The following is a 22,500-nucleotide window of genomic DNA, read 5'->3' on the forward strand; positions in this document are numbered from 1 at the left end:
AGCGCTGCTTTCAAACTCGAGCCCTGCGATACGTCGGTACGTCGTCGTGTGCACGTGCTCGTTCGGTCGCGGCGCAAAAGAAAATAATCCGAAATTGCCGTAATCAGCCTATCGTAGTAGAGAACATTGCGTTTGCACCAAATCGGTATACTCTTTGCAGTTATCTTGTCGTCTACCTTGGGCCAGTTGCGTTTGCATTGTTATCGCCTCCCGTTATTAACTATTAATGTGTTTTTTCTATCCCTGGCCGTGAAGAAAGCTGTGTGTCCACATTGTCTAAGAGATTGGCTTCCCCTCCTGCTGGTTAGAAATGTGCTGGTGGAAAATTGCAACAGGGAAGATATCAGAAACTGTCTGTTGCGTCGACTCGCCTGGATTGTTTTCTCAGTATGTTACCTTCAGGGTGTTTTTACACTGGCTTCTTAGCTTTGAAAGGGCACGTCAGCAGCAGCACGCATAGGGCATGCAGCCAACTTCTTTATCACAAATCAGATCAAGTTTATTGGCAGATCCGGCAGATAGCAAAGCACACATCTCCCAACAAGCTTGTAGGGTACGAGGAGTCTGCAGGAAGCAGGCAATAATACGCAAAACCTGACTTTTTCTCTATTTATGGGAGAGAGAAAGGCCTTGTCACTGAGTCACTGCTCCACAGACACCTCCTACACACAGTGCTGCCTCCTCCTACACACAGTGCTGCTGCCCGTATCCTCTTCCCCTGCACTCACAGTGCACTTTACACAGTGCTGCTGCCCGTATAGAGACAGTCTGCATGTCTGGGAACGCCCATACAGGCTCTAGGAACGCCCCCACAATAGACTCTGGGTTAGCCTGGGGGCGGGGTCAGGGTGGGGTAAATTCCCCCGTTCTATCCAGGCCCGTAGCTACCATTGAGGACACCGAGGTCATGACCTTGGTACCCCCCCCCCCCCCCCCCAAAATAAAATAAAAATAGCCCCGGCCCCCAGATCTATTCATCTGTCATTGATGTTTTAATGTGACAGTTGATAAGAAATGCAACAATTTGCTTCCTCTCTGTGTGCTATAGAAGGAAGAGAGATAACTCACCACAACATTCAGATTTTGCATTGAGGCTAGATTGGGGCTAGACTTTGGGGACAGTTCTATTGAAGTGAATGGGTAAGTAACTCCCCTGTAAGTGGTGTTTGTGTAGATGGGCCATTGTATTTAATTGAGCAGTATTCTGCCATGTGACCTGTATGCAGAATATAAATTATATTATGTGGAGAGACATTTATTTTTTGTATCATTTTAAAGCAACAGCACAGTAAAGAGGATATTAATCTAACATGATGTTTGTAGTTCTTTATAGATCTAGCCTCTTAATTTTGCTCTCAAAGTGCACCAGATTGAAGCATTTTACTTTAAAATGGACAACATTTTCTATCGTGGGCGTTCCCAGACATGCGGACTGTCTCTATACATCTTCCCCTGCACTCACAGTGCACTTTGAAGGTCAGCTGCTGGGAGGTGTTGTGCTGGCCGGTGGCGTTGTTGTCGGTGGCGTCGGACACGCAGCGGTAGGGCCCCGCGGCGTAGCTGGTGGCGTGCGGGATGGACAGGACCACGCGGCGCTCATCACGCTCCACGCTGAAGTCACTGAAGAAACAGCGGCTTCGGAAGTAGCCCATCTCTGCCTGCATGCGGTACCAGCCTTGGTACTGGTGGAGGCGGAGTGAGAGAGAGAGAGAGAGAGAGAGGGAGAGAGAGAGAGAGAGTGAGAGAGAGAGAGAGAGAGAGAGAGAGGGGGGGGGGGGGAGAAGATTCAAATAAAAACACAAGAGAAAAAAGAAAGGAGAGGGAGAGAGAGAGAGAGAGAGAGAGGGGGGGGGGAGAGAAGATTCAAATAAAAACACAAGAGAAAAAAGAAAGGAGAGGGAGAGAGAGGAGAGCGGTTTATTTAATCTGCAAATAGAAGAAGTCTGTGATATGCATGTCGGCACACAACCATAAAAGATGATGACTTTGCAGAGTTGGTCGGCACACTACTTTGGACGTCCTAAATGTCATTAACTCTATAAGCAGTGTGTGGCTGGACCAAACACAGCCTGGTTTCTATCTGCTTACACAGGGTTAGAGACTAACGGTTAAAGGAACACTCCACCCATTTTCAACCAGCTTTGTATCATTAGAACATCAGTAGTATATCAGAAAACTGTAAACGGTTTTGAAGTCTGTCATTTAATTTGACAGTTATTGAGTGTTAAAGTGTGGACCAGTGACATCACTGGTCCACACTAACTCAAATTAATAACTCATTAACTCAAATCAACTCTCAATAACTGTCAAACTAGATGAATGATGAATAGTTTGACAGTTATTGAGAGTTGAATTGAGTTAATGAGTTATTAATTTGAGTTAGTGTGGACCAGTGATGTCACTGGTCCACACTTTAACACTCAATAACTGTCAAATTAAATGACAGACTTCAAAACCGTTTACAGTTTTCTGATATACTACTAATGATACAAAGCTGGTTGAAAATGGGCAGAGTGTTCCTTTAATTTATACTCCATTTTCATACGAAAACAAACGCGTCCGTTCCAAACGGTGTAATCGTCACTGCCCACATGCTTCCTTGCGTCTTTCACGTTGGTATCATGTTAAGCAATACATCCACCAGTGGGCAGTAGAGAGTCAAATGTATGAGCGTGTGTGTGTGGTTTTGCTCTGTTTCATGTGCATAGAGACACTGCATGAAATAGGCCACGCCCATCACGGGGGAAAAGCTCTGTTCATTTCCACACACCAGCGTCATTTTCCTTGAATGAAACATGGCTAATAGCTGTTGTGTGGTGGGGCTGCGCAGACAACAAATGTAAAAAAATCGCCAGTTCAAGTTTTTTTGTACTCCCGAGCAAAACAAGGAAGCCATTGAGAATTGCCGAGAAGAAAAATGTGGATATTGCTGTCAAGGAAGTAAGTTGGAGTGTTCATCTTCCGTATATACGATCTTTTTGTGCAACACGCAACCATGCACGCGACATAGGAGAACGCCAGGATTGGAGGGGGGGTTTCTGTTTCCTGTATTACAGGTTCTGTGGCCACCATGGTGCTGTGCAGTGTACTGAGATGACCTGTGACCCGTCCACTTTTCCCACAACACTTTCTTCTTCTACAAGTCTACACACATTCCAGCGCAGATAAAGGTAACACTCTATCTGCTTAGTCCGCCAACAGAGAGCATTTGTAACAGCTTATCAGTTGACCTTCAACAATTCAACTGTTTCGCTTTTGTCTGTAGATGTTTAACATATTCTGTTGTATGCCTCACATTCCACACACCTGGTTCTCGTCACCTGGAACTACAACGTTATTCAGAGAATAATGTAGGTAGGCATGTTCATATGAATGTGTCCCCCCCCCCCCCCCCATTTTTATCCCCCATTAGTGCTCATTTTAATTTATTTATCCTGGTTGCTGCTCCACCCTCTGCCGATCTGGGGAGAGCCGAAAACTGGCTCCATGCTTCCTCCGAGACATGGGCAGTTAGCCAGCCGCTTCTTTTCACCTGACAGGGGAAGCTTCACTGGTAGGACATAGCACGTGGGAGGTTCACGCTATTCCAACCAGTTCCCCTCCCTCTGAACAGGCGCCCTTAACGTCCAGAGGAGGAACCACATTAGCAACCAGGATATTGCATGTTTTTGTCAAATTGTCATGGCAAATTGTTTACAAAAGATGGACAATAAAGCTGATTTTCAAAGTACCTTGATGATTTTTCAAGTTGTGAATTAAGTCAAATTTCTCTCTTGATTACAAAAGGTGGAAAATACAACTGTTTTTAACGGGGTGTTTACTGATTAAATGTTTAAGCTCCCCACAAATGCAGATGTTTTTTTAAATATATATAACCAATTGCAAATTATTACAATTACCAAACAGATAAAAAGTAGATTATTATATTGAAATGTTATTTTAGATTTAGAATGTTAATTTTCTATAAAACACAATACATTTTAATGTAATTCCACATCGTTTAAATTTTTGGCCCTCGGCCCTCGGCCCTCCACCCAGATTGAGTTTTGGCCCTTCATGGGAAAGAATTTGGGCACCCCTGGTCTATCGAGACCCAGCACTCTGAAGCAACAGCCTCCACAGCTGTCTCTCTAGTACACGGGGCCAAGAACTAAAATGTAATTTAGCCACCTAAAACAACGCCCACCTAAACAAATCAATATCAGTGTACATGCACGCTCTATTTTGACAATTTTCAGCGCTTTACTTTACCGTCAAACAGCCCTCTCATTTGGCACTATTTCCTCCCAACCGTACAACTACCGTGTTCCTCCGCTAAACGCCTGCACAGAGCCGCGGTGCTGGATTACTCCGCAGATCAGCTGTTATTTGGGGTCATTTCTCCCGGGTTTGTTAGTGAAGACACAACAAATAGAATACACGAACGAAAGTATGAGTGATTTTGATAGCGAGGACGATATGCCATTCACCTTGGTGACAAGAGGATACAATTATGAACCAGAGAGAGTCATATACAGAAGAGGAACTTTTGCAGAGAGTGAACAGGCAGAAAGAGAGATACGAGGAACTGTGTTTTGTCTCTCTTCTAAGCCTTCCTGTTTTGTAAACCGCGGCTCTGTGTAGGCGTTTAGCGGAGGAGGAGGTAGCTAATATGCATTTAGATTGTGCAAAGTTATTAAAAATGACAAGAATGGCTTCACTTGTTCGTTGACAGACTGTCTAGCCATTGCAATTCAAATAGAAAAAGTTCTGCGCGCACACGCGCACGCACACACACACACACACACACGCACACGCACGCACACACACACGCACACACACCCTTTCCCACACTGACCTTGGAGAAGCGCTCAAAGTGGACCAGGCTGGTGTTGAGCTGGGGATCGGAGGTCAGACACTCCAAGGTGACCAGCTCTCCCTGCAGAACAGGCTCACTCGGCCCCTTGAGGATCAGGGAGGCTGTGTGGACAGAGTGGAGGAGAGAGAGAGGGCAAGTTAGGGCTGGGTCAAAAAAACGTTTATTTGAAGGTACTGATATCGATTCATAAATCCCAATAGACCTTATTCGATTGACGTCACTCACGTACGGGCACGCCCACCGCCGCCATGTTCTCGACATAGCACTGGAACTCTTAAGTGACAGCCTATGTGAGAGCAGCGTTTATAGGAAGCTAGCCTGCCGTTAGAGTTACCTGTATCGTTCCTGTTGTGTTCGGATGGTGACCTGCGTTACACACGGCTGTAGTAATGACAGCAATAAAGTCCCCGTGGTTTGTTTCTATCTCTACCGTCCACAGACGTGAAGGGAGCGAGACGGAGGATACGTCAGCAGCACAGGAGATGTGTGGATAGTTAGGAGAGACAGGTGAAACTTTCTGACAGCTCCTCACAGCAAAGTCTGTTCACCTCCTTTTTTCTTTTGTTTATTTATTACAGGCATTAACGGCAGCATACAAACAACAACTCTGTTTTTTTTTTATTGCTTCATCACTATCGCTATTTTGTAATGGAACAGAAATGACAATAAGGCCGTTACTATAGCTGTCAGCTGCAGGACGGTATGTCAACAATATGGCGCCGTCCGGGGTTAGCGAATAAGGTCTATATCGATATTTTAATAGAATGCCTTTACCTGTGGATGCTTGAAGCTTTAATTAACCCTGTTAGACTTGTGTGCTTTGGTTCTTAGCACGAGATCCTGTGAACATCTGTAAACAATATTTGTAATAATGCACCAGGTTGTGTTCCTTGTACAATTTAAAACATAAGTTATATGAGAATAATGGTGACATCAGTGGTGATACCCAGCCCGTTGGGCAAGTATCAGGTTATTGATCGCAACATGAATAGGCGGGGGTTCAACTCAAGAGCAGAGTAGTTGGTGACCTGCATTGGGGGGGGATCTATAGCTGCCGTGCTGCGCCACACTTTCAAAACAACATCTCCCTTTTCCCTGCTGGCCTGAAGCCTTTTGTCTCTGTGCCTCCAGCTGGACCTCAGCCCAGACTCCCAAAGTCAAACAGTGAAACAACAGGTTCCTGCACTTCACTGATGCTGCCTGCCTGCCTGCCCTGCCCAGCTGCCTGACGATAACAGGAGGGCCCTCTGTTGGTGGCTGCAGACGAACGCACCGGAACACACACGCACTTTGATTTTCACTTCTCTGTAAATTCCCCGAACGTTTCCTCTTTCGATTACAGAGTAACCTATAGGCCTACTGGGGAAATCCAAACATGGTGACTGACAAACATGTTTTTCATGCGTTTCTGTGGAAGAGGACAGACAAAAACAAAGACGTCGAACACACACAGACACAGACGGACAGACAGACATACAGACACACACACCTGGCCTACACAAACAAACACACACACACACACACGCGCGCACACAAGCACACACACACACACACACACGCAAACACAATATGCACACGCACAAGCACACACACACAGAGACAACACGCACACGCACACACACAACATGCACCTGCACACACACAGGCAACACACATGTAGACACACACGCCTGGCCTATTAGGCAGCGTACATGGTCCGCTACCGTTTCTCTTCAACACAGGAATATAGGATTGCAGGAAGAGGACAGACAAAAACATAAAGACGTCGAACACACACAGACACAGACGGACAGACAGACAGACACACCTAGCCTAGTACACACACGCACGCACACACTCACACGCACACGCACACCACACGCACAAAGCCAGCTTGTCAGGGTTTGCTGAGCATATATTTGTAAAAGAGATCATGAAGATTAAAGCGAATAAAAGCTTATTAATACTTGAGGGCTTTGCTGAGAATGACAATTAGGCTATGAAGAAAAATAATATTTACCATAACTGCCATGAATCAGGGCGATCACCGTTATCGCTAGGAGTCCTTTCATGGCTGTGATGAATAATAATATTCAGGAGCAGAGACGGTGTCGTGTGTGTGTGCGGTCCTAAAGTGCGAAGAAACCAGTCTGAAGTGAAAGTTTGCACAGTACTTATCTGGAACAGCGGGAGGTGTGGCTTTCACTTCCTCTTTGTTTCAAGGATGTGGGCTCGGGCTAATGTGATTTCTGACAACTAACTCCATCCAAATCATAATATCCATAAATTCTCATAAGCCTTTTTTTAGCTGCATGCAGTCTTCTGACTTGTATTTTTTGTATATTATGGGCATGATTGCCTGCAATATTGTTTATGTGAAGATGAAATGGAGGAAGTGCCGTGCGTCCGTTCCTCCAATAACCAAATTAATTGCCAGTGCGTCATTTGTCTCTGCGCAGCATCAGACTGAGCAGCTTGTTGATGTGCGCCAGAGCACCTGACAACCACAAACAAACAGCAGACTGTCCATCCAGCGGCATGTGAAAACACATGACGTCAGGGTGTTGCAATTTCACGGCTGTGAAATGCAATAGCGCAAACATTTTACGCTGCATTTGACTTGAGCGCCTCATATAGAAAACAGATTCAGCATAAAGCCCAGATCGAGGCAGAATCGAAAGAAAGGTTATTGTTTCAGTCTCTCATAGCATCTTTCCCTGTTAACTGATCTACTTAACGAGTATAAAAAGTGCCTAGGTCTGTGTTTTAGTTTTAGCCGCTTCTACAGTCACAGCGTCGTCTGGTCGGAGTGACAGGCTACACGGGCGGAGAAGCGACGCTCCGGCTCCCTCCCCATGGGAAACAAAATCACATTGGGCCCCACCACCACAGGCCATGCCAACGCTGCACAACTGCTGTAACACAACAGCAACAATAATAATAATTTCCCTCATTTTCAACCACAATGGTTGTTTACTGAATTAGTATTGCCTAGGATGGTGCATAGCCTTAACCTGACTCCGCCAGATGGGGGCGGTATTGTTCACAAATTCCGAAACAAAATAATGTGAACCAACCGACATCCATCTGGCAGCGTCAGGTTAGCATAGCCTATAGTGAAGTCACCACCACTGATTGCTATTAATTCCCAAAAGAAAAATCACTAAAGCCTATTATTCCTAACGTATTTATTATTTAGCTATTTGTGGTCATATTCAGTAGGCTAGTAAGTTTATAGCCTACCTGGAATGTTATTAGCGGTGGCACTCAATATCCCAATGTGTATATCGTTTTGATGTAGGCTAATAGCCTATTTGTATCCTAATAAAGTATTTTTTGTAGGTTTGTAGGTCTAATGACCTGGTTTAATTATCAGGCACTTGACATATTATGGTGGGGTGTTTCCCACTCCCATTAATATGACATGAATAATGATTATTGGGAAAAATAGAAACCGCACACTCTGGCTCCGATGTAATGAGTTTAATAAATAGACAACATTTCGGCCTGGTGGCCTTTTGTCAAGTCATGTACAAACAAAGTGAAGAGCACAGTCTTGTTGTAGCAGAGACACACCTAGAACACAGCTGCAGACAATCAGTTAGAATGAAAGGTCCTTACTGCAGGTGAATGAGCTGGGTGGTGCTCCAGTGTACTTTTTCTAGTAGGAGGTCAGAAAATACCAAGGTAAGTTGTCTGGAATGCAGCAGTAGGATAGTGGATGTTATGACATAACTGATGATGACATCACTGATGCTGTCCATGTCACAATGTCTATGACATCACTGATGATGTCACAACGAGAAGCTTGTGCTCCTCCGCACAACCGGGCCGCCTGATTTAGTTCGATTTTCCTTCTGTGCACTGCGAAATTCAGATTTATGGAGAGCTGCCATTCACTCTAGTCTAGGGATCTGTGAATGTCTGTCTGCAGAGTAGACTGCAAGACAAGTGTGTCGAGTGTAGTTGTAGTTGCGCAGCAGATCCAGTGGGCGGCAGAGCAGAGACTATTCATGTTTTCACAGGAAACAGAAAGCGGTAAACAGAGGCAGTGCTGAAATTTCTGCATGAATCAGAGTTGTACCAGAGGATATAATGTTTATTTTTATTTATTTATTTATGCGTAGTTAATTTTGTCTCAATTGTGGGCGTAGTTGAAGTATAGAACTGAGGAGGGCAGTAATACGCCATGTAGCGTTTACACTGCCGGAAATAAGAAAGAAGAAGAAGAAGAAGAAGAAAGCGGTAGAGCGGAAGTAGTAGTGGAAAAACAATCATCAGTATTTTCTCTTCAGCGTGTTGTGCTGCTAACGTTAAAGCGACACTGAGGCACTTTGTCCGGATCAAACTCGCGTGTTGTCATCGCCACGACGCCGAAACATGGACAGATAGCGTCTGTTTGATCGGGTAAGTTGGCGAATTGACAAGTAGATTAGGAAATGAGTGTGCAACAACAAGCTGCACCGCTAATTTAGCAGCTAATGCTAACGTAGGCTAACCAGCTAACATCTATCAAGGCTCGATAGCTGCTATTGTTTTTAGCAGCACATAACAGCGTGCGGGAGCTTCATTATGTTTACGGAGATGTTGTTGAATCTTCACGGTAATTAGGAGACGTTAGTTAACCGCTACTCGAGTGGCGTTAATTACCGTGCACGTGATCTTACGTCGCGAGCTCAGTTAGGTAACACGGTTCAGTGTGTTTTTACGGCTAACGGGCTAGCGTTAGCTCCGTGAGTCAAGTCATGTCACACATGTGGCGTTAGCTTAGTTATGGAACAGATTAACCCCCTATTGCTGCTTCAGCTGTCCTGTATATGTTCTCAGATTGAACGTCACGGACCCTGGCCCCTATAACGAGAGATTCACTCACCTGATTGGCCAACTTGGACTGTCACTCAGAGGGATTTGACGCCTACACAGACGCAAGGGTTTGTCCTCCTCCTGTGAACCTCGACCCCCACCTGCTTCTACCTGTGGCCACAAGGATGGCTAACAGCACCGCAGCGCCAGGGAAGCCTCTCGGGACCCCTGGTCCTGCTGGAAGGAGCAGCCCAGAGGGATCTCAGGTGGGTCCACTTTCCACCTATCAGAACCTTTGTATCATCTGTAAGAACAACAAATGCTCCTGATAAGTACCTCTGCACAGAAACTGCACAAAGTAGAGTCCTCCTGGTTAAATTTCACCCCGATGTATTTTGATTAGATGTATTTATAGTAGGGATGTCACGATACTAGAATTTCTACTTCGATACCGATACCCAGGAAAATATTGATACTCGATACCATTTTCGATACCACGCGGCGGGATGACAACAACACATCAAGACTGAGGCATAAAAAATAAAGACAGATGGACAGACAGACGCACGCTTCTCCATCATCTAGGCCTGATCAAACTCATTAAAAACTTTGACCTTACACAGCAGATTACCCCTGCTCTAGTCATCAGCCTATCATAACACAGCAAATTACACCTGCTCTAGTCATCAGCCTATCATAACACAGCAAATTACACCTGCTCTAGTCATCAGCCTATCAGAACACAGCAGATTACACCTGCTCTAGTCATCAGCCTATCAGAACACAGCAGATTACACCTGCTCTAGTCATCAGCCTATCATAACACAGCAAATTACACCTGCTCTAGTCATCGGCCTTTCAGAATACTTTGAACTTGTTGAAGCAAAAGATACCCACCAATGACAGGGAGGGAGAAATCAGGGGTATGTTTGATTTTTCATTAAGAGAAAGCACTGCTGATATTGATACAGTTGCAAATGAGTATTGTATCCGTTTATTATCGATACTATCGATACCTGTTGCAAATTAGTGTTGTATCCATTTAACGTTTTTAGTATTGACTTTTATCGATACTATCGATACTTTTGACAACCCTAATTTATAGTACAACATATTTGAGCTTTTGAGGAGTAAATTGTTAACCAATGACTGCGGTACATGGACATGAGTATCCCGGTTATAAGGCTTACATATTGGGGATATGATGTTGACATGGAACACAGAGACATCAGGTTATTCATAACCCTGTATACATGATAACTAAGTCAGTATCCCGGTATGATTACTGCATGCTATTTCCGCAGGTGCCTGTGATGTTTAATAGCTACATATAAAGTAGTCTCGACGCCAGACCGCATGCTGCAGATCTCTCTCTGGGTCTGATACACTACGTTACTGCATGCTGCAGAGCTCTCTCTGGGTCTGATACACTACGTTACTGCATGCTGCAGAGCTCTCTCTGGGTCTGATACACTACGTTACTGCATGCTGCAGAGCTCTCTCTGGGTCTGATACACTATGTTACTGCATGCTGCAGAGCTCTCTCTGGATCTGATACACTATGTTACTGCATGCTGCAGAGCTCTCTCTGGGTCTGATACACTATGTTACTGCATGCTGCAGAGCTCTCTCTGGGTCTGATACACTACGTTACTGCATGCTGCAGAGCTCTCTGGGTCTGATACACTACGTTACTGCATGCTGCAGATCTCTCTCTGGGTCTGATACACTACGTTACTGCATGCTGCAGATCTCTCTGGGTCTGATACACTACGTTACTGCATGCTGCAGAGCTCTCTCTGGGTCTGGGACGCTCCCCCCCCCCCCCCCCCCCCCCAGCCGGCTGGTTATGGGAGGGAACCGTTCACTTGGCCAGTCATATGCCACGGATGGATTCAGTCCTCCCCAATCAGTAACAACTTTGCGATCAGACGACACGGGAGGCGCAGCCCATTTTTCGAACCACTCTCTCATTGGTGCTACGACCTGTCACTCATTCAATTTCACCCCCCCTAGACGTGCCCACCAAACCCCAGCTGTGAAGTGGTACAGACTAATTTATGTATTATGTAGACTCAGCCCTCAGTCTTAATCCGTTTCACTCCTGTAAGACTGAGAATATTACTATTTAAATCTTTGCATAACGTTAGGTGGCGCTGTTGGAAGCCTTGCATCGGAGAACCAATCATGAGTGTTGTGGGCGGGCCTGCTTTCTGGGGGCAGTTCTCATGCAGAACCGGTGTCTCGCAAAACATCGTCGCATTTGCGGAGAAACATATTAATCACTTAGAAACAAACATAACCTGTTAATAGGACGTGTTTCATCCGGCCCCGGTGGCTAGAGGTCTTTCCCCCAGCGATAAACCCGACTCCCGAGGCTAACGTTACAGAGCCTGCTGATGACTTCACAGTAGCAAGCGGACCACTTCCGGGTAGGAAAGATTATTGTAAAATAAACCACAGCTATACATTTTGTTTGGCGCATATCAGCTTCATGCTCTGTGTTAGGACTATGATAAATGGCATTGCCGCTATCAAATAAAATTCTAATAATAAATGTAGGCGTGTCTGCTGCCGGCGGTTCTCGCCGGGCTCGGAGACACAGTTTCTGACAGTGAAATTCCCAGACGTTTGGTGGCGCAGCTCACCAAACGTCTGGGAGCCGAGACTATGTAGTATGCGGAGCGCAGCGATTCAACGTAATATTTGAGTCTGGGGAGAGACTACATATAAAGTGGCCTCACCTGCACCTCGCTCCTATTGAGTGTGTGACGTCATTCACCTTTTTTGGGCCAAGACTGTGTGGGATTCCCTCTTTATGGTGATCTGTCCCCATAGGCACGCAGCGGCGCACTGCTTCTTTGAGGCCATTTACACCTGGCATTAACATGCGTTTTCTGACATCAGATTGCAATCAGATTGTATTTTATCACTTCAGCCTGATTCCATTTACACCTGGCGTGAACATGCATTTTCTGCAATCTGATTGCAATCTGATTGCAATCAGATTGCAGAAATGGTTATCCTCTCAATCCGCATAAAGTTGCTGTATCCAGATTGAGAGGACACATTGCATTTACACTTGTGTTCAATGTGTACACAATGCATCCCCTGACCACCTCCGGAGGTGGTTTGGCCGATCAGATTGCGATCCTTCTTCAATGCGTTTTGGGGGTGTTTACACCTGTACTTTCAAGTGATAAAACACAATCTGATCACAGAAAACACATGTTAAAGCCAGGTGTAAATGGCCTCTTTCTTTCATTTAAGTCACAACACCTTTGTCCTGTCTGTATACTGCAGGTGTGAATAGGTCAGCATCAATGCTTTTTCCCATCTAAACTGCCAAGTATATTTATTTCATCCCAGAAAGACAAACCTGTGAGACGCTTGAAGCTGCACCTGTGCAGGTAGTCGGCAGCGGTCAGAAACCAGGATAAGCTGTATACATCCGACCAGGATCCGGGTTTATTTTGGAGTACTCCAGCTAGCATAATCAGCTTTCTCAAAGCCGGGATAAGAGCTTATCCAGGTTTCTGAAATCGGGATATGATGTTTATATGCGCAAAACACAAAAACGGGATACTTCAACCCCGATCATAATGGGGATACTCATGTCCATGTAAATGTAGTCATTGTCACCAACATTTCTGTATATTTATTGTGTTTGACAATTAAATAGATTGTGATTTTGAGATACTGTACAATTTTTTACCGAGTGTAATAATTATGTACTGTAATGTAGAGATGAAACGGAATGAAAATGTCATATCACGATTATAGTGACCAAAATGATCACGGTTATCAGTATTATCACGGTATTGTTAAAATGTGCTGAAAATGTTCAAAAAGTAGTAATACACTCAAATCATTCCACCAAGTTTTATATTGAAAACTCAGACCCAAAAAGGACTGATACACTCACTGAAATCATTTCTCAGAGGCTGCGCGTCTGCATCTGCAAGATGGTTGCCAACTTTGGTTGATGGACGCTATTTACCATGTTTTTCAAAGCACTGTAATCACGGTAACAGGGTAATCACGGTTTTAATGGTGATGAAAATTTGAAAGGGTACGGTTATCGTCAGCAATTCTATCACGGTTATCATTAAAACCTGTTATTGTTTCATCCCTACTGTGATGATACAAGACTATGACTAGCTTATTCCTTGATGTGACTTAAATATCAAGGATAAAGTGACATTGTTTTGGCTCAGATATATATATATATCCACGCTAATTTGAGTCATTTCACCATTTTCCTCCTCCGTGTCTGTAACGTCCCTCGTCTGTTCAAACAAAGCAATGAAAAGGAGAGCGAGCATGCAATCAGATGCAGATCAGTGCCACCATGTTCAGCTTCTTTTTCTCACGATATGAGATTTCATGTCAACGATACATATTGTCACGTTTTGATATCGCGATATATTGTGGGACGATATATTGTGACATCCCTAATATATAGATATAGATATACTGTATATATATATATATGCCTGAAGCGAGTTGTTGCATTGTGGACCATCATGGATCTTCTGATAGACTTCTCTTCTGTAATGAGCAGCACACCATGCAATCCTGCAGCAGTATGCAAAGTGAGAGTGAGTGCATCATGTTTTCCTCCCAGGTGCTCAGTAAGAAGAAGCTGCAGGACCTGGTGAGAGAGATCGACCCAAATGAGCAGCTGGATGAGGATGTGGAGGAGGTGTGTTTTTTTTGTTCATGTTGTCACATTATGTGCTATGAATTTTAAAATGGTTGTAACATCGTCACAATTAGGGCTGGGTATCGCCACTGACATCCCGATACGATACGATTCCGATACACAAGGTCCCAAGTCGATACGATTTCCGATACGATTCCATATCGATATTTTAGTTACAATACCAGTTTTGCTTTGATAATGGAAGAGATTCTCAAAGAACGAATGCTGTAAATTGTTCAAGGAACCCTCTAACCTGGTGCATTATTAAAAAATATTAATATTTACATTTGTAAATTGACCATAAAGCAAGCAGTTACATCATGTCATTCTTTTTTATTTAAACATGACCAACATAGTCATTCAACATCTTATCTTTCTTTACAGTCTTCTGTCTCTTTCTTTACAGTCTTCTGTGAGAAGCCAAACAAATGTAGATTTCCACTATACAACAGAATCATTGAACAGCAGCAGCATGTTGTAAACAGTGTTTCATAAAGTATAAATGCTTTGTAAATAAAATAAAATACAGCTCATGAACATTTCCAGTTCACAAACATTATAGTGCAAACAGATTTGAGGTCTGTACATCTGGCTCATGGTGCATGCACAATGCACATGTAGCCTACAGTATTTATGTTTTTGTTTCAACTACAAACATAAATAAACGCCAACTTGAAACTATGTTTTAACTACCACACACAGCCTATAATATTATAGCCTATGTTTTTTTTGTTTTTTTTTGTAAAATGCATTTTAAAAGATCGATACTGGGATTTATGTATCGATACTTGTTCCTTCACATGAATATCGATTCAATATCAATATATCGATTTTTTTTTTAACCCAGCCCTAGTCACAATATGTGCAATGAATTTAAAGTGGTTGTAACATCGTCGCAAAATATGTGCTATGAATTTAAAATGTACAGAGACAAACACAAACAGGTTTGGATTTTATGCTGTGAAATAAAGAGCACAACTGCATCTGGCGCAATCTCAAATTGTGGCCAGAAAGCTTTTCTCACCTTCTAGCCACTTTGTGCAGTAAACAAACCATCATTTGAAAGTCTAATTCAGTTTAAGAACCCAGCTGGTGTAAATAGCTGCTGATTGGAGGATACATTGTGGCACGCTGACTAAAAAAGTGATTCCTGTACTAACATGAAGTGTTAACTGATGGTTTTCTACCTGCCTCTCTGCCTCCTTAGATGCTGCTCCAAATCGCAGATGACTTTATAGAGAGCGTAGTGACGGCTGCGTGTCAGCTGGCGCGCCATCGCAAGTCCAACACCTTGGAGGTGAAGGATGTCCAATTACATCTTGGTGAGTTCCTGGCAAAGCGTTTCTGCTGAGTTGTAAAAATGCTTAAGCAGCTCATAATATTGCCAGCAGGGTGGGTTTATGAGCATCTCTTTGGATCGTTCAAACACCTTCACAAGCAAACAGTGTAAGGCTGTCAGAAACCACCGATTAGCCTTTAGATTACACCATACATTGTGTAACTCATTCTTTAGATTACACACGATACATTGTGTAACTCATTTTCATATTTTTGATGGTGTTATTGGAGTTTGCATTCTGCGGGTTAGAAAATGCACCGGAGGCCACGTAATAGTTTAAATTTAAAAAGGCAGGGGAAACCTAACCTTGCTTGAAAGATGGATAACCTCGCGAGATCAAAAGAGATTATCTCGACGTAATCCATCTTGTCATGCACAGGCAGTTAAGATGATTGGCCGAACCATGGCCGGCTCGACGAATCAGCGGCAGCCTTAGGTGGGCTTTCTGTGTGACGCACATGGTCTTTGTAGTTCTTTTCACTCGTCAACATGGCTGCCGCCGCGGAAGTGACAGGCAGTCTGAATGAAATTGAATGTAACGTTCCCAATTCTATGTATTAAATTCTAAAAAACGACCCTCAACATTTGGGAAGGCTAAGCCACACAACTAGTTTGTTATAATCGAACCTCATGCTTCGAAGGCAACTTTACGACCATGAGGACGGTGAGGACTCAATCACTCTTACATGCACAGGCCATGCACCTTCCTCCGGTCGCAAACGTGACGTCAGAGGCATGGCGATCTGATTGGTTGAAGTTAACACGCACCAGCGGTGATAGACAGATGGGTCATCTAATCACCTGCCAAGTAGCTTGGAAAAAGTGCCCGCCTCCGTCAGCGGGTCGGGTTACTGCATTCCCAGATCGACTGGTTTAGTGAAATGTAATGTGGAGCTAAACCGTCCATCTGGCAGCGTCAGATTACGATTAGGGGAAACCTGGGTTTCAGGATGACATTTTCAACCAAAAAAGTGTCCAGTCCATTGTAATATCTGCTGCAACATTGCTATCTTCTGTTGGAAGCGTGACAATACAATGCAGTGCCTGAATAGTCACGGCGCCTATAGTTTTGGACTTTGAAAATGTTGTTTTTCAGGCCTGAAATTTCCCCCAGAAATGTCACGGAGTGTCGTGCCTTTCTGCTGCTAGGCTGACTTAAGCTGTAAGAGGTAATTCTAGCCCAGATAAGAAATGTACTTGTATAATGAAAGTAAGTGGTAGAGGGGCTTTTGCTCAGCTCTGGGAGCCATACATGCGTTTCATGAGAGATGGAGGCGGAGGTCTCACCTGAAAGTTTGTAAAAAGTGTGAGCAATGTGGAGGAAGTGTTTTGATTTGTTTGATCAGTATTTTGTTTGAATTGTTGCAGGTTGATTGTGTGTGTGTGTGTGTGTGTGTGTGTGTGTGTGTGTGTATGTATGTTGTAAGATGTCTGGTCTTTAAAGTTGTATTGTCACTGTATGTTGTGTATAAGAAAAAAATGACAATAAACATATGGGGGGGGGGAAAAGTGGTAGAGGGGCACGGTGGTGCAGTGGTAGTGCTGTCGCCTCACAGCAAGAAGGTCCTGGGTTTGATTCCCGCCTGGGGCGCTGGGGGGGTGTCCCCAGGCATTCCATGTCCCCCAGGTGGGCTCGTCAAAAGGGCCTTTCTGTGTGGAGTTTGCATGTTCTCCCCGTGCTCCCCTGGGGTTTCCTCCAGATACGAACCCCCCCGCCAAAAACATGAAAAATGAAACAAATAAATCAATAATTGAGCGGTATGTCTTGGAGTTGGCACAATGTGTCCTGCGTTCTCCATAAGAGATCGGCCCACTCAGGCGGTGTGTTTTGTTTTTTCCTCAGAGCGCCAGTGGAACATGTGGATTCCCGGGTACGGTTCAGATGAGATCCGGCCGTTTAAGAAGGCTTGCACCACAGAGGCTCACAAACAGGTCAGTAACGTACACACAGGGAAACATTTAAAGTCGAGCTGAACCCAAAAATGACTTTTATTTTCTTTTAGTTCAAATACCTGGGTATGCAGTGCACCTATTTAATAATGTATGCAAAAAAAAAAATCACAAAAATCTAATTTCTTTAGTTTTTCACACTTTTTCACATCAAAAGTTCATTTTTCAAGATTTCATTGATAACAGTAATGTACAGTTTGCTGACGTCACCTAGTACTATCAAATTTCTACCCCATTTCAACCAATCATATCACGACATGCAGCTGTCAATCAAATCTTAATTTCAGGATAATTCTCTCTTCCAAATGAAGTAGAAAATGGCGCCTAGTGCCTGTCATCTGGCAGAATTCCTATCCCATAAACTAACTACTAACTTGGCCAATTGTTAGAAACATGAACCAAAAACAAAAACTATAATCTCTAAGAATGCAAAGAAATGTAACTGGCTCGTTAAAACATTCCATATCCGCATTCCAGGGATATCGTATTTACAGAAATAGCGTAAAAGGCGCACGCTTGAGAGCGTTTGAGAGCGTGGTAGTCAGGGGTCTGCCCTCGGAGATTCCAGGCGGGCGGGCAGCACCCATGCATCGGATTGTCCGCTCGCTCCGCACGAAGCAGCTGGCTGCCTGGTACTCCGCGGATCCCACTCGCGTAGCACGACAACACGCTGAATCCCACTCGATTTGGGGGTGGAACACGCCATGATTGACCAACGCCAAAGCCAGTCGACAGAATTGTCAAATCAAAATCATCGACATGATACTGTGACCCGCCTCTCAACTTGTCATCTCAGACAAATTATGTTTTCAGTCTGAAACGGACTGCGACGCACGTGACGATACGGGTTCAGTTCGACTTTAACAACTGCTCTCACAAAAATCGTGCAGGTGTCAATATTTGTGTTTCTTTTTGTCGACCTACTAACCGTTTGCATTTGTTCTCATTTCAGAGAATGGCACTGATCCGCAAGACAACCAAAAAGTAGCAAGACTGTTACACTAATAAATATGTTGTACCTGCTCTTTGTGTTTTTCTCTCTCTTTCAAATGAGAGTTTTGGGGAGTTTGTATTGTTGAAGATGAAGGAGATGGTTGGGACGGGAGCGTAATATAGGGGGGGGGTGGTCGGGGTATATTTTTGACAGTTACAGTGTTTCTCTTTCACATGACGTCCCTCTGGTGTTTTGTGGTGTTTTGCCAGCACGTCACACAATAAAGTGTTTTGCCAGCACGTCACACAATAAAGTCATTCTTGGCCCATTTTGTTGCCATTCGATTTAGACTGGCAAAGATCTATTCATTACGTTTGTTCAGTAACCATTTACAGCGGTAGGTTGTTTTTTTGGATTGTGACCACTGTTGTATCCACTATGCCTTTGGATATTCTCAGTGTACGGATGCCAGTGTTATTGAATGTTCTGTCCCCTTAAAAAATGTAATCATCTTCGGAATGATCTTGCTAATAATAGAAAATCTGATATGTGTAACCCAGGGGTCGGCAACCTATGGCACGGGTGCCGCCTCCGGCACGCGAAGAGTTAACCAGCGCCATGGCAGCACACAGTCGCAATTAGTGCGCAATTGAGTTTTTTTTGTAGAAATGTTGAAGTGCCAAATTACCTATTTCAATCAGGAGAGACTAGAGACCAGTGAATGAAAATATGTATTAAAATAGTGAATGACAGAAAATATGAGAATGAGGTATTGTTAATAGCCTTTGGTGCTTAGACACCACAGGGAGATATTGAGATACCATAATATTAATATTTTGCATGGGATTACATTACAGATCCGTTGGAGATTTACATTTTGATGTGCACGTCATTAATCTGGGCGTGGCACACTGATTGACAAGCAAATTTGAAAATGGCACTTCATATCAAAAAGGTTGCCGACCCCTGGTGTAACCTAAGAGTGTAAGAAAGGTGGTGACTATTCTTTTGAAGCTTATCACTCAAGTTATTGATTGGATGTTGTGGATTATAATTGTTTTGTAAAGGGGTTATACTACCAAATTCTGACATTGTAAACGATGGTCACATTACACTTTTTTTTTAAGGCATGTACTTGCTGTTGTGTATTACGTGTTTTTGAATGTAGTAGGTTTTATCACATAAACAGACCAGCCTTATAAATGCACACATTTGCTTTGGCGGGGAGGATAAATGACTGATATTATTCAACAAGAATTGAGTATAGGAGTATGGCTTGTATTGCCAGACAAAGTGTGCTCGGGTTGGGCATGGGTTTCTGCATATACATGGTCAAATACTTTACTTTATTTGTTTATTTGGATGGGACTGCAAAATTAATGAACACATTGGACATGAAGCAGATGCAGTCACCTGAAACATGGTTAAAATGTAAAAAGTGCCGGATTTTGCACGAGGGCTAATTTCCATCCGTAGTCCCCAGAATGGGCCATATTCGATTTTGTAGGGCAGCATTTTAGTTTAACATGTCTTTTTATTCCATAAATAAAAACAAGATTAATACATCACTGTGCATTTAAGTGTTTTTATCCCCTCTGCCCTGTAAGTGTTTTCTCCATGTTTATCACTGAAACATAAGTACTTACGATAATGCCATACTAATGCATCATCTGTGTTGTGAAAGGTCAAGTTGAGGCACAATATTAAAAGGCATGGAAGCGAGTCGGTTAACATTTGTGTTTGTTTATAGAGAACCAACGACAGAATCTCATGCAGACACAGGAGCTACTTAAACATTGTAGTTTATTGTTTATTGTTTATTTGCACAAAGAAAAATGAATAACAACAGATAGTACAAGTATCTTAATACAAAGAAAATTGTGCAGGTGAGGCAAAGAAACCCGGAGGGGCTTATAGAGTCACCTTATTTAAAAGAATATTATATTATATTATATTATATTATTAAGACTAATAATGAAAGAAAAACAAACAATCAAGACAATATATTTAAAACAATATAAAAGTTAAAAAAAAATATATATATATACAGAAAAGAAAAAAATATATAATAAAAGAGAAGGAAAAGAAAAGAAAAAGCAAGCAGGTGCAATAAAATACAGGGGAAAAGAAATAAATTAGGGTTAGCAAATAATTTGAACTGCATTTCCCGTAGTTGCAGAATATAAGAATTATGTGCATTTCTACTGTAGAACCAAATTAATTATTCATCAATTAGAAGAAAAATAATTGCCATAAAAAACCTTCAACATTCCAAAACATAGATACACGACAAGACACGAGTGCATTCATTCCCTTCCTCCTTTCTTTTCAGCATCAACACCCACAAACAATCACCCGCTTCCTGGATGCTGTGAACATTTTGGAAATGCTCAAATGCTTTTCCCAGACTATGACACAGACTACAGTTCTTCAGTCTGGCCCAGATGATCTGCCAGGATCTCCAGAAAGCACCACAGTGATGCTTCTCTTCTTACCAAGAGGTCCTTATGAGTCCTCCTCATCTGCTGCCAATCATCAGGGCCAAAACCAGCAACCTGCTCAAGGGTCACAGCGGCTTCAGCACTGATAGTGTATTAATATAGATGAGTAGACCTATAGTCAGTAACATCAACACACTTTAGCCTACCTATCAGTTTAATAAATAGAAAACCATAATTTATTTTCATGTACACACAAAAGCATACTTTCGGGTTGATGAAAATGTTGTTGGCAGCCATTACTAGCTGACACAGCGTGCTCGGCCTCTGTAAGACATTACAAAACTTGAAGAAAATTAATTAAAAGCAGATGTCACTTATCAGCTACTATCTGATCCAATGAGGCAGCTATTGAATCTGATTGGCTGGGGCTGTGGGCCAACCAGGTCACCTCCTATCAGAGAGCAGGATTCCAGCTGCTCCTCCTAACCCTCTAGTCATGTAAAAAGAGAAACCTATAGATTTGGCAAAAAACCTATCAAGTAAACAAAATGTTTATTTGTAGAAAGTTGAATTTTCACCTATTTCGTGAAGATTAGCAGGTAAGGTAAGGATGTATTGCATTATTGACAGAAAGCGATTGCAATTAGATTGCAATTTTCAAAGCCTGACAAGTGTAAGGTTTGTGAGTTTTCTAGCTGCATAACTATAAATCATTCATACAATCCAGAATCTTTTGACAAATGTGTCCATTACATAGCTCTTTGTGAGACAACAACCAGGGTACAAAATATACTTCAATCATGAGAGACCGGTCGGTAAGGTTTAACAAGGGACTTTATTTAGCGAGTGGCGTGCATGGCAAGTACTTTGGCGTATGACTCCATTGTAAGATGGCGCTCCTCTTTAGGCGAGAGGGCGCCATCTATTTGGGCTAGAGAGAACCCCCCCCCCCCGGGATTCTCCAGGAGTCAAGACTCGTTGGTGGTGGACTGGGGAGGTGGGTGGGGTGAAATGATGGCTTCAGAGGATGGTTTCAGGGGGAATGAACAGCCGCGATGCCGGCTGCTGCTGTGATCCTCCAGAGTGGGGGGTGACGTAGGACCCTCGCTATATATACTAGGGAGGACTAACGTCATGCCTGACATCATGAACTGAGGACAACTGATGTCATGTCTGACGTCACGCTGGGGCTTGACTGACGTCACGGGCCGATCAGGTAATACAGATATGACGACCTCTCTCTCAGCTTGAAATTTGGTATGGAAACCTCACAAGTATTGACAAAGCAGATTTTCCTCATGATCAACATGTCACACAGTAAAAATCCTATCAGCTGCCCAAAGGGCCAGTTTTGGTTTTACAGCAATATGAGTCCACATGGGCGTGGACCACCACCACCAGTCCACATGTTAACCACAACACTTCTTGTCGTTGGGGGCCGTGTTGGAGGACTGAACCTGGCTGTCTCTGTGTAGCTGCAGCGCCCGCGGG

General features: G+C 43.4%; 3 protein-coding genes across 3 annotated transcripts in view; 1 reads left to right on the forward strand and 2 right to left on the reverse strand.

Moving 5' to 3' along the window:
* Nucleotides 1-7,017, reverse strand: part of LOC310798655 (uncharacterized protein) — a 22,709-nt gene extending 15,692 nt beyond the window's left edge. The window contains exons 1-3 of the mRNA XM_083661198.1: nucleotides 6,858-7,017; nucleotides 4,838-4,959; nucleotides 1,463-1,682 (exon numbers count right to left, since the gene is read on the reverse strand). Of these exons, the coding sequence (XP_083517324.1) occupies nucleotides 1,463-1,682; nucleotides 4,838-4,959; nucleotides 6,858-6,909 (394 nt within the window). The 5' untranslated portion in view covers nucleotides 6,910-7,017. The remainder of the gene's footprint in view (nucleotides 1-1,462; nucleotides 1,683-4,837; nucleotides 4,960-6,857) is intronic.
* Nucleotides 7,018-9,093: 2,076 nt separating this feature from the next.
* Nucleotides 9,094-20,136, forward strand: taf12 (TAF12 RNA polymerase II, TATA box binding protein (TBP)-associated factor). The gene is made up of 6 exons (XM_083661302.1): nucleotides 9,094-9,244; nucleotides 9,665-9,906; nucleotides 14,268-14,345; nucleotides 15,553-15,667; nucleotides 17,528-17,616; nucleotides 18,587-20,136. Exons 2-6 carry the CDS (start codon nucleotides 9,826-9,828, stop codon nucleotides 18,620-18,622), a joined length of 399 nt encoding a protein of 132 aa, XP_083517428.1. The 5' UTR covers nucleotides 9,094-9,244; nucleotides 9,665-9,825; the 3' UTR covers nucleotides 18,623-20,136.
* A 545-nt stretch (nucleotides 20,137-20,681) lies between these two features.
* rab42b (RAB42, member RAS oncogene family) overlaps nucleotides 20,682-22,500 on the reverse strand; it is an 8,000-nt gene continuing 6,181 nt past the window's right edge. The window contains exon 2 of the mRNA XM_083661280.1: nucleotides 20,682-22,500. This exon is cut by the window's right edge and continues 369 nt beyond it. Coding sequence (XP_083517406.1) covers nucleotides 22,419-22,500 — 82 coding nt within the window. The 3' untranslated portion in view covers nucleotides 20,682-22,418.

This window comes from Poromitra crassiceps (assembly GCF_964638095.1).
Source record: "Poromitra crassiceps genome assembly, chromosome: 26".
NCBI classification, from domain to species: domain Eukaryota; kingdom Metazoa; phylum Chordata; class Actinopteri; order Beryciformes; family Melamphaidae; genus Poromitra; species Poromitra crassiceps.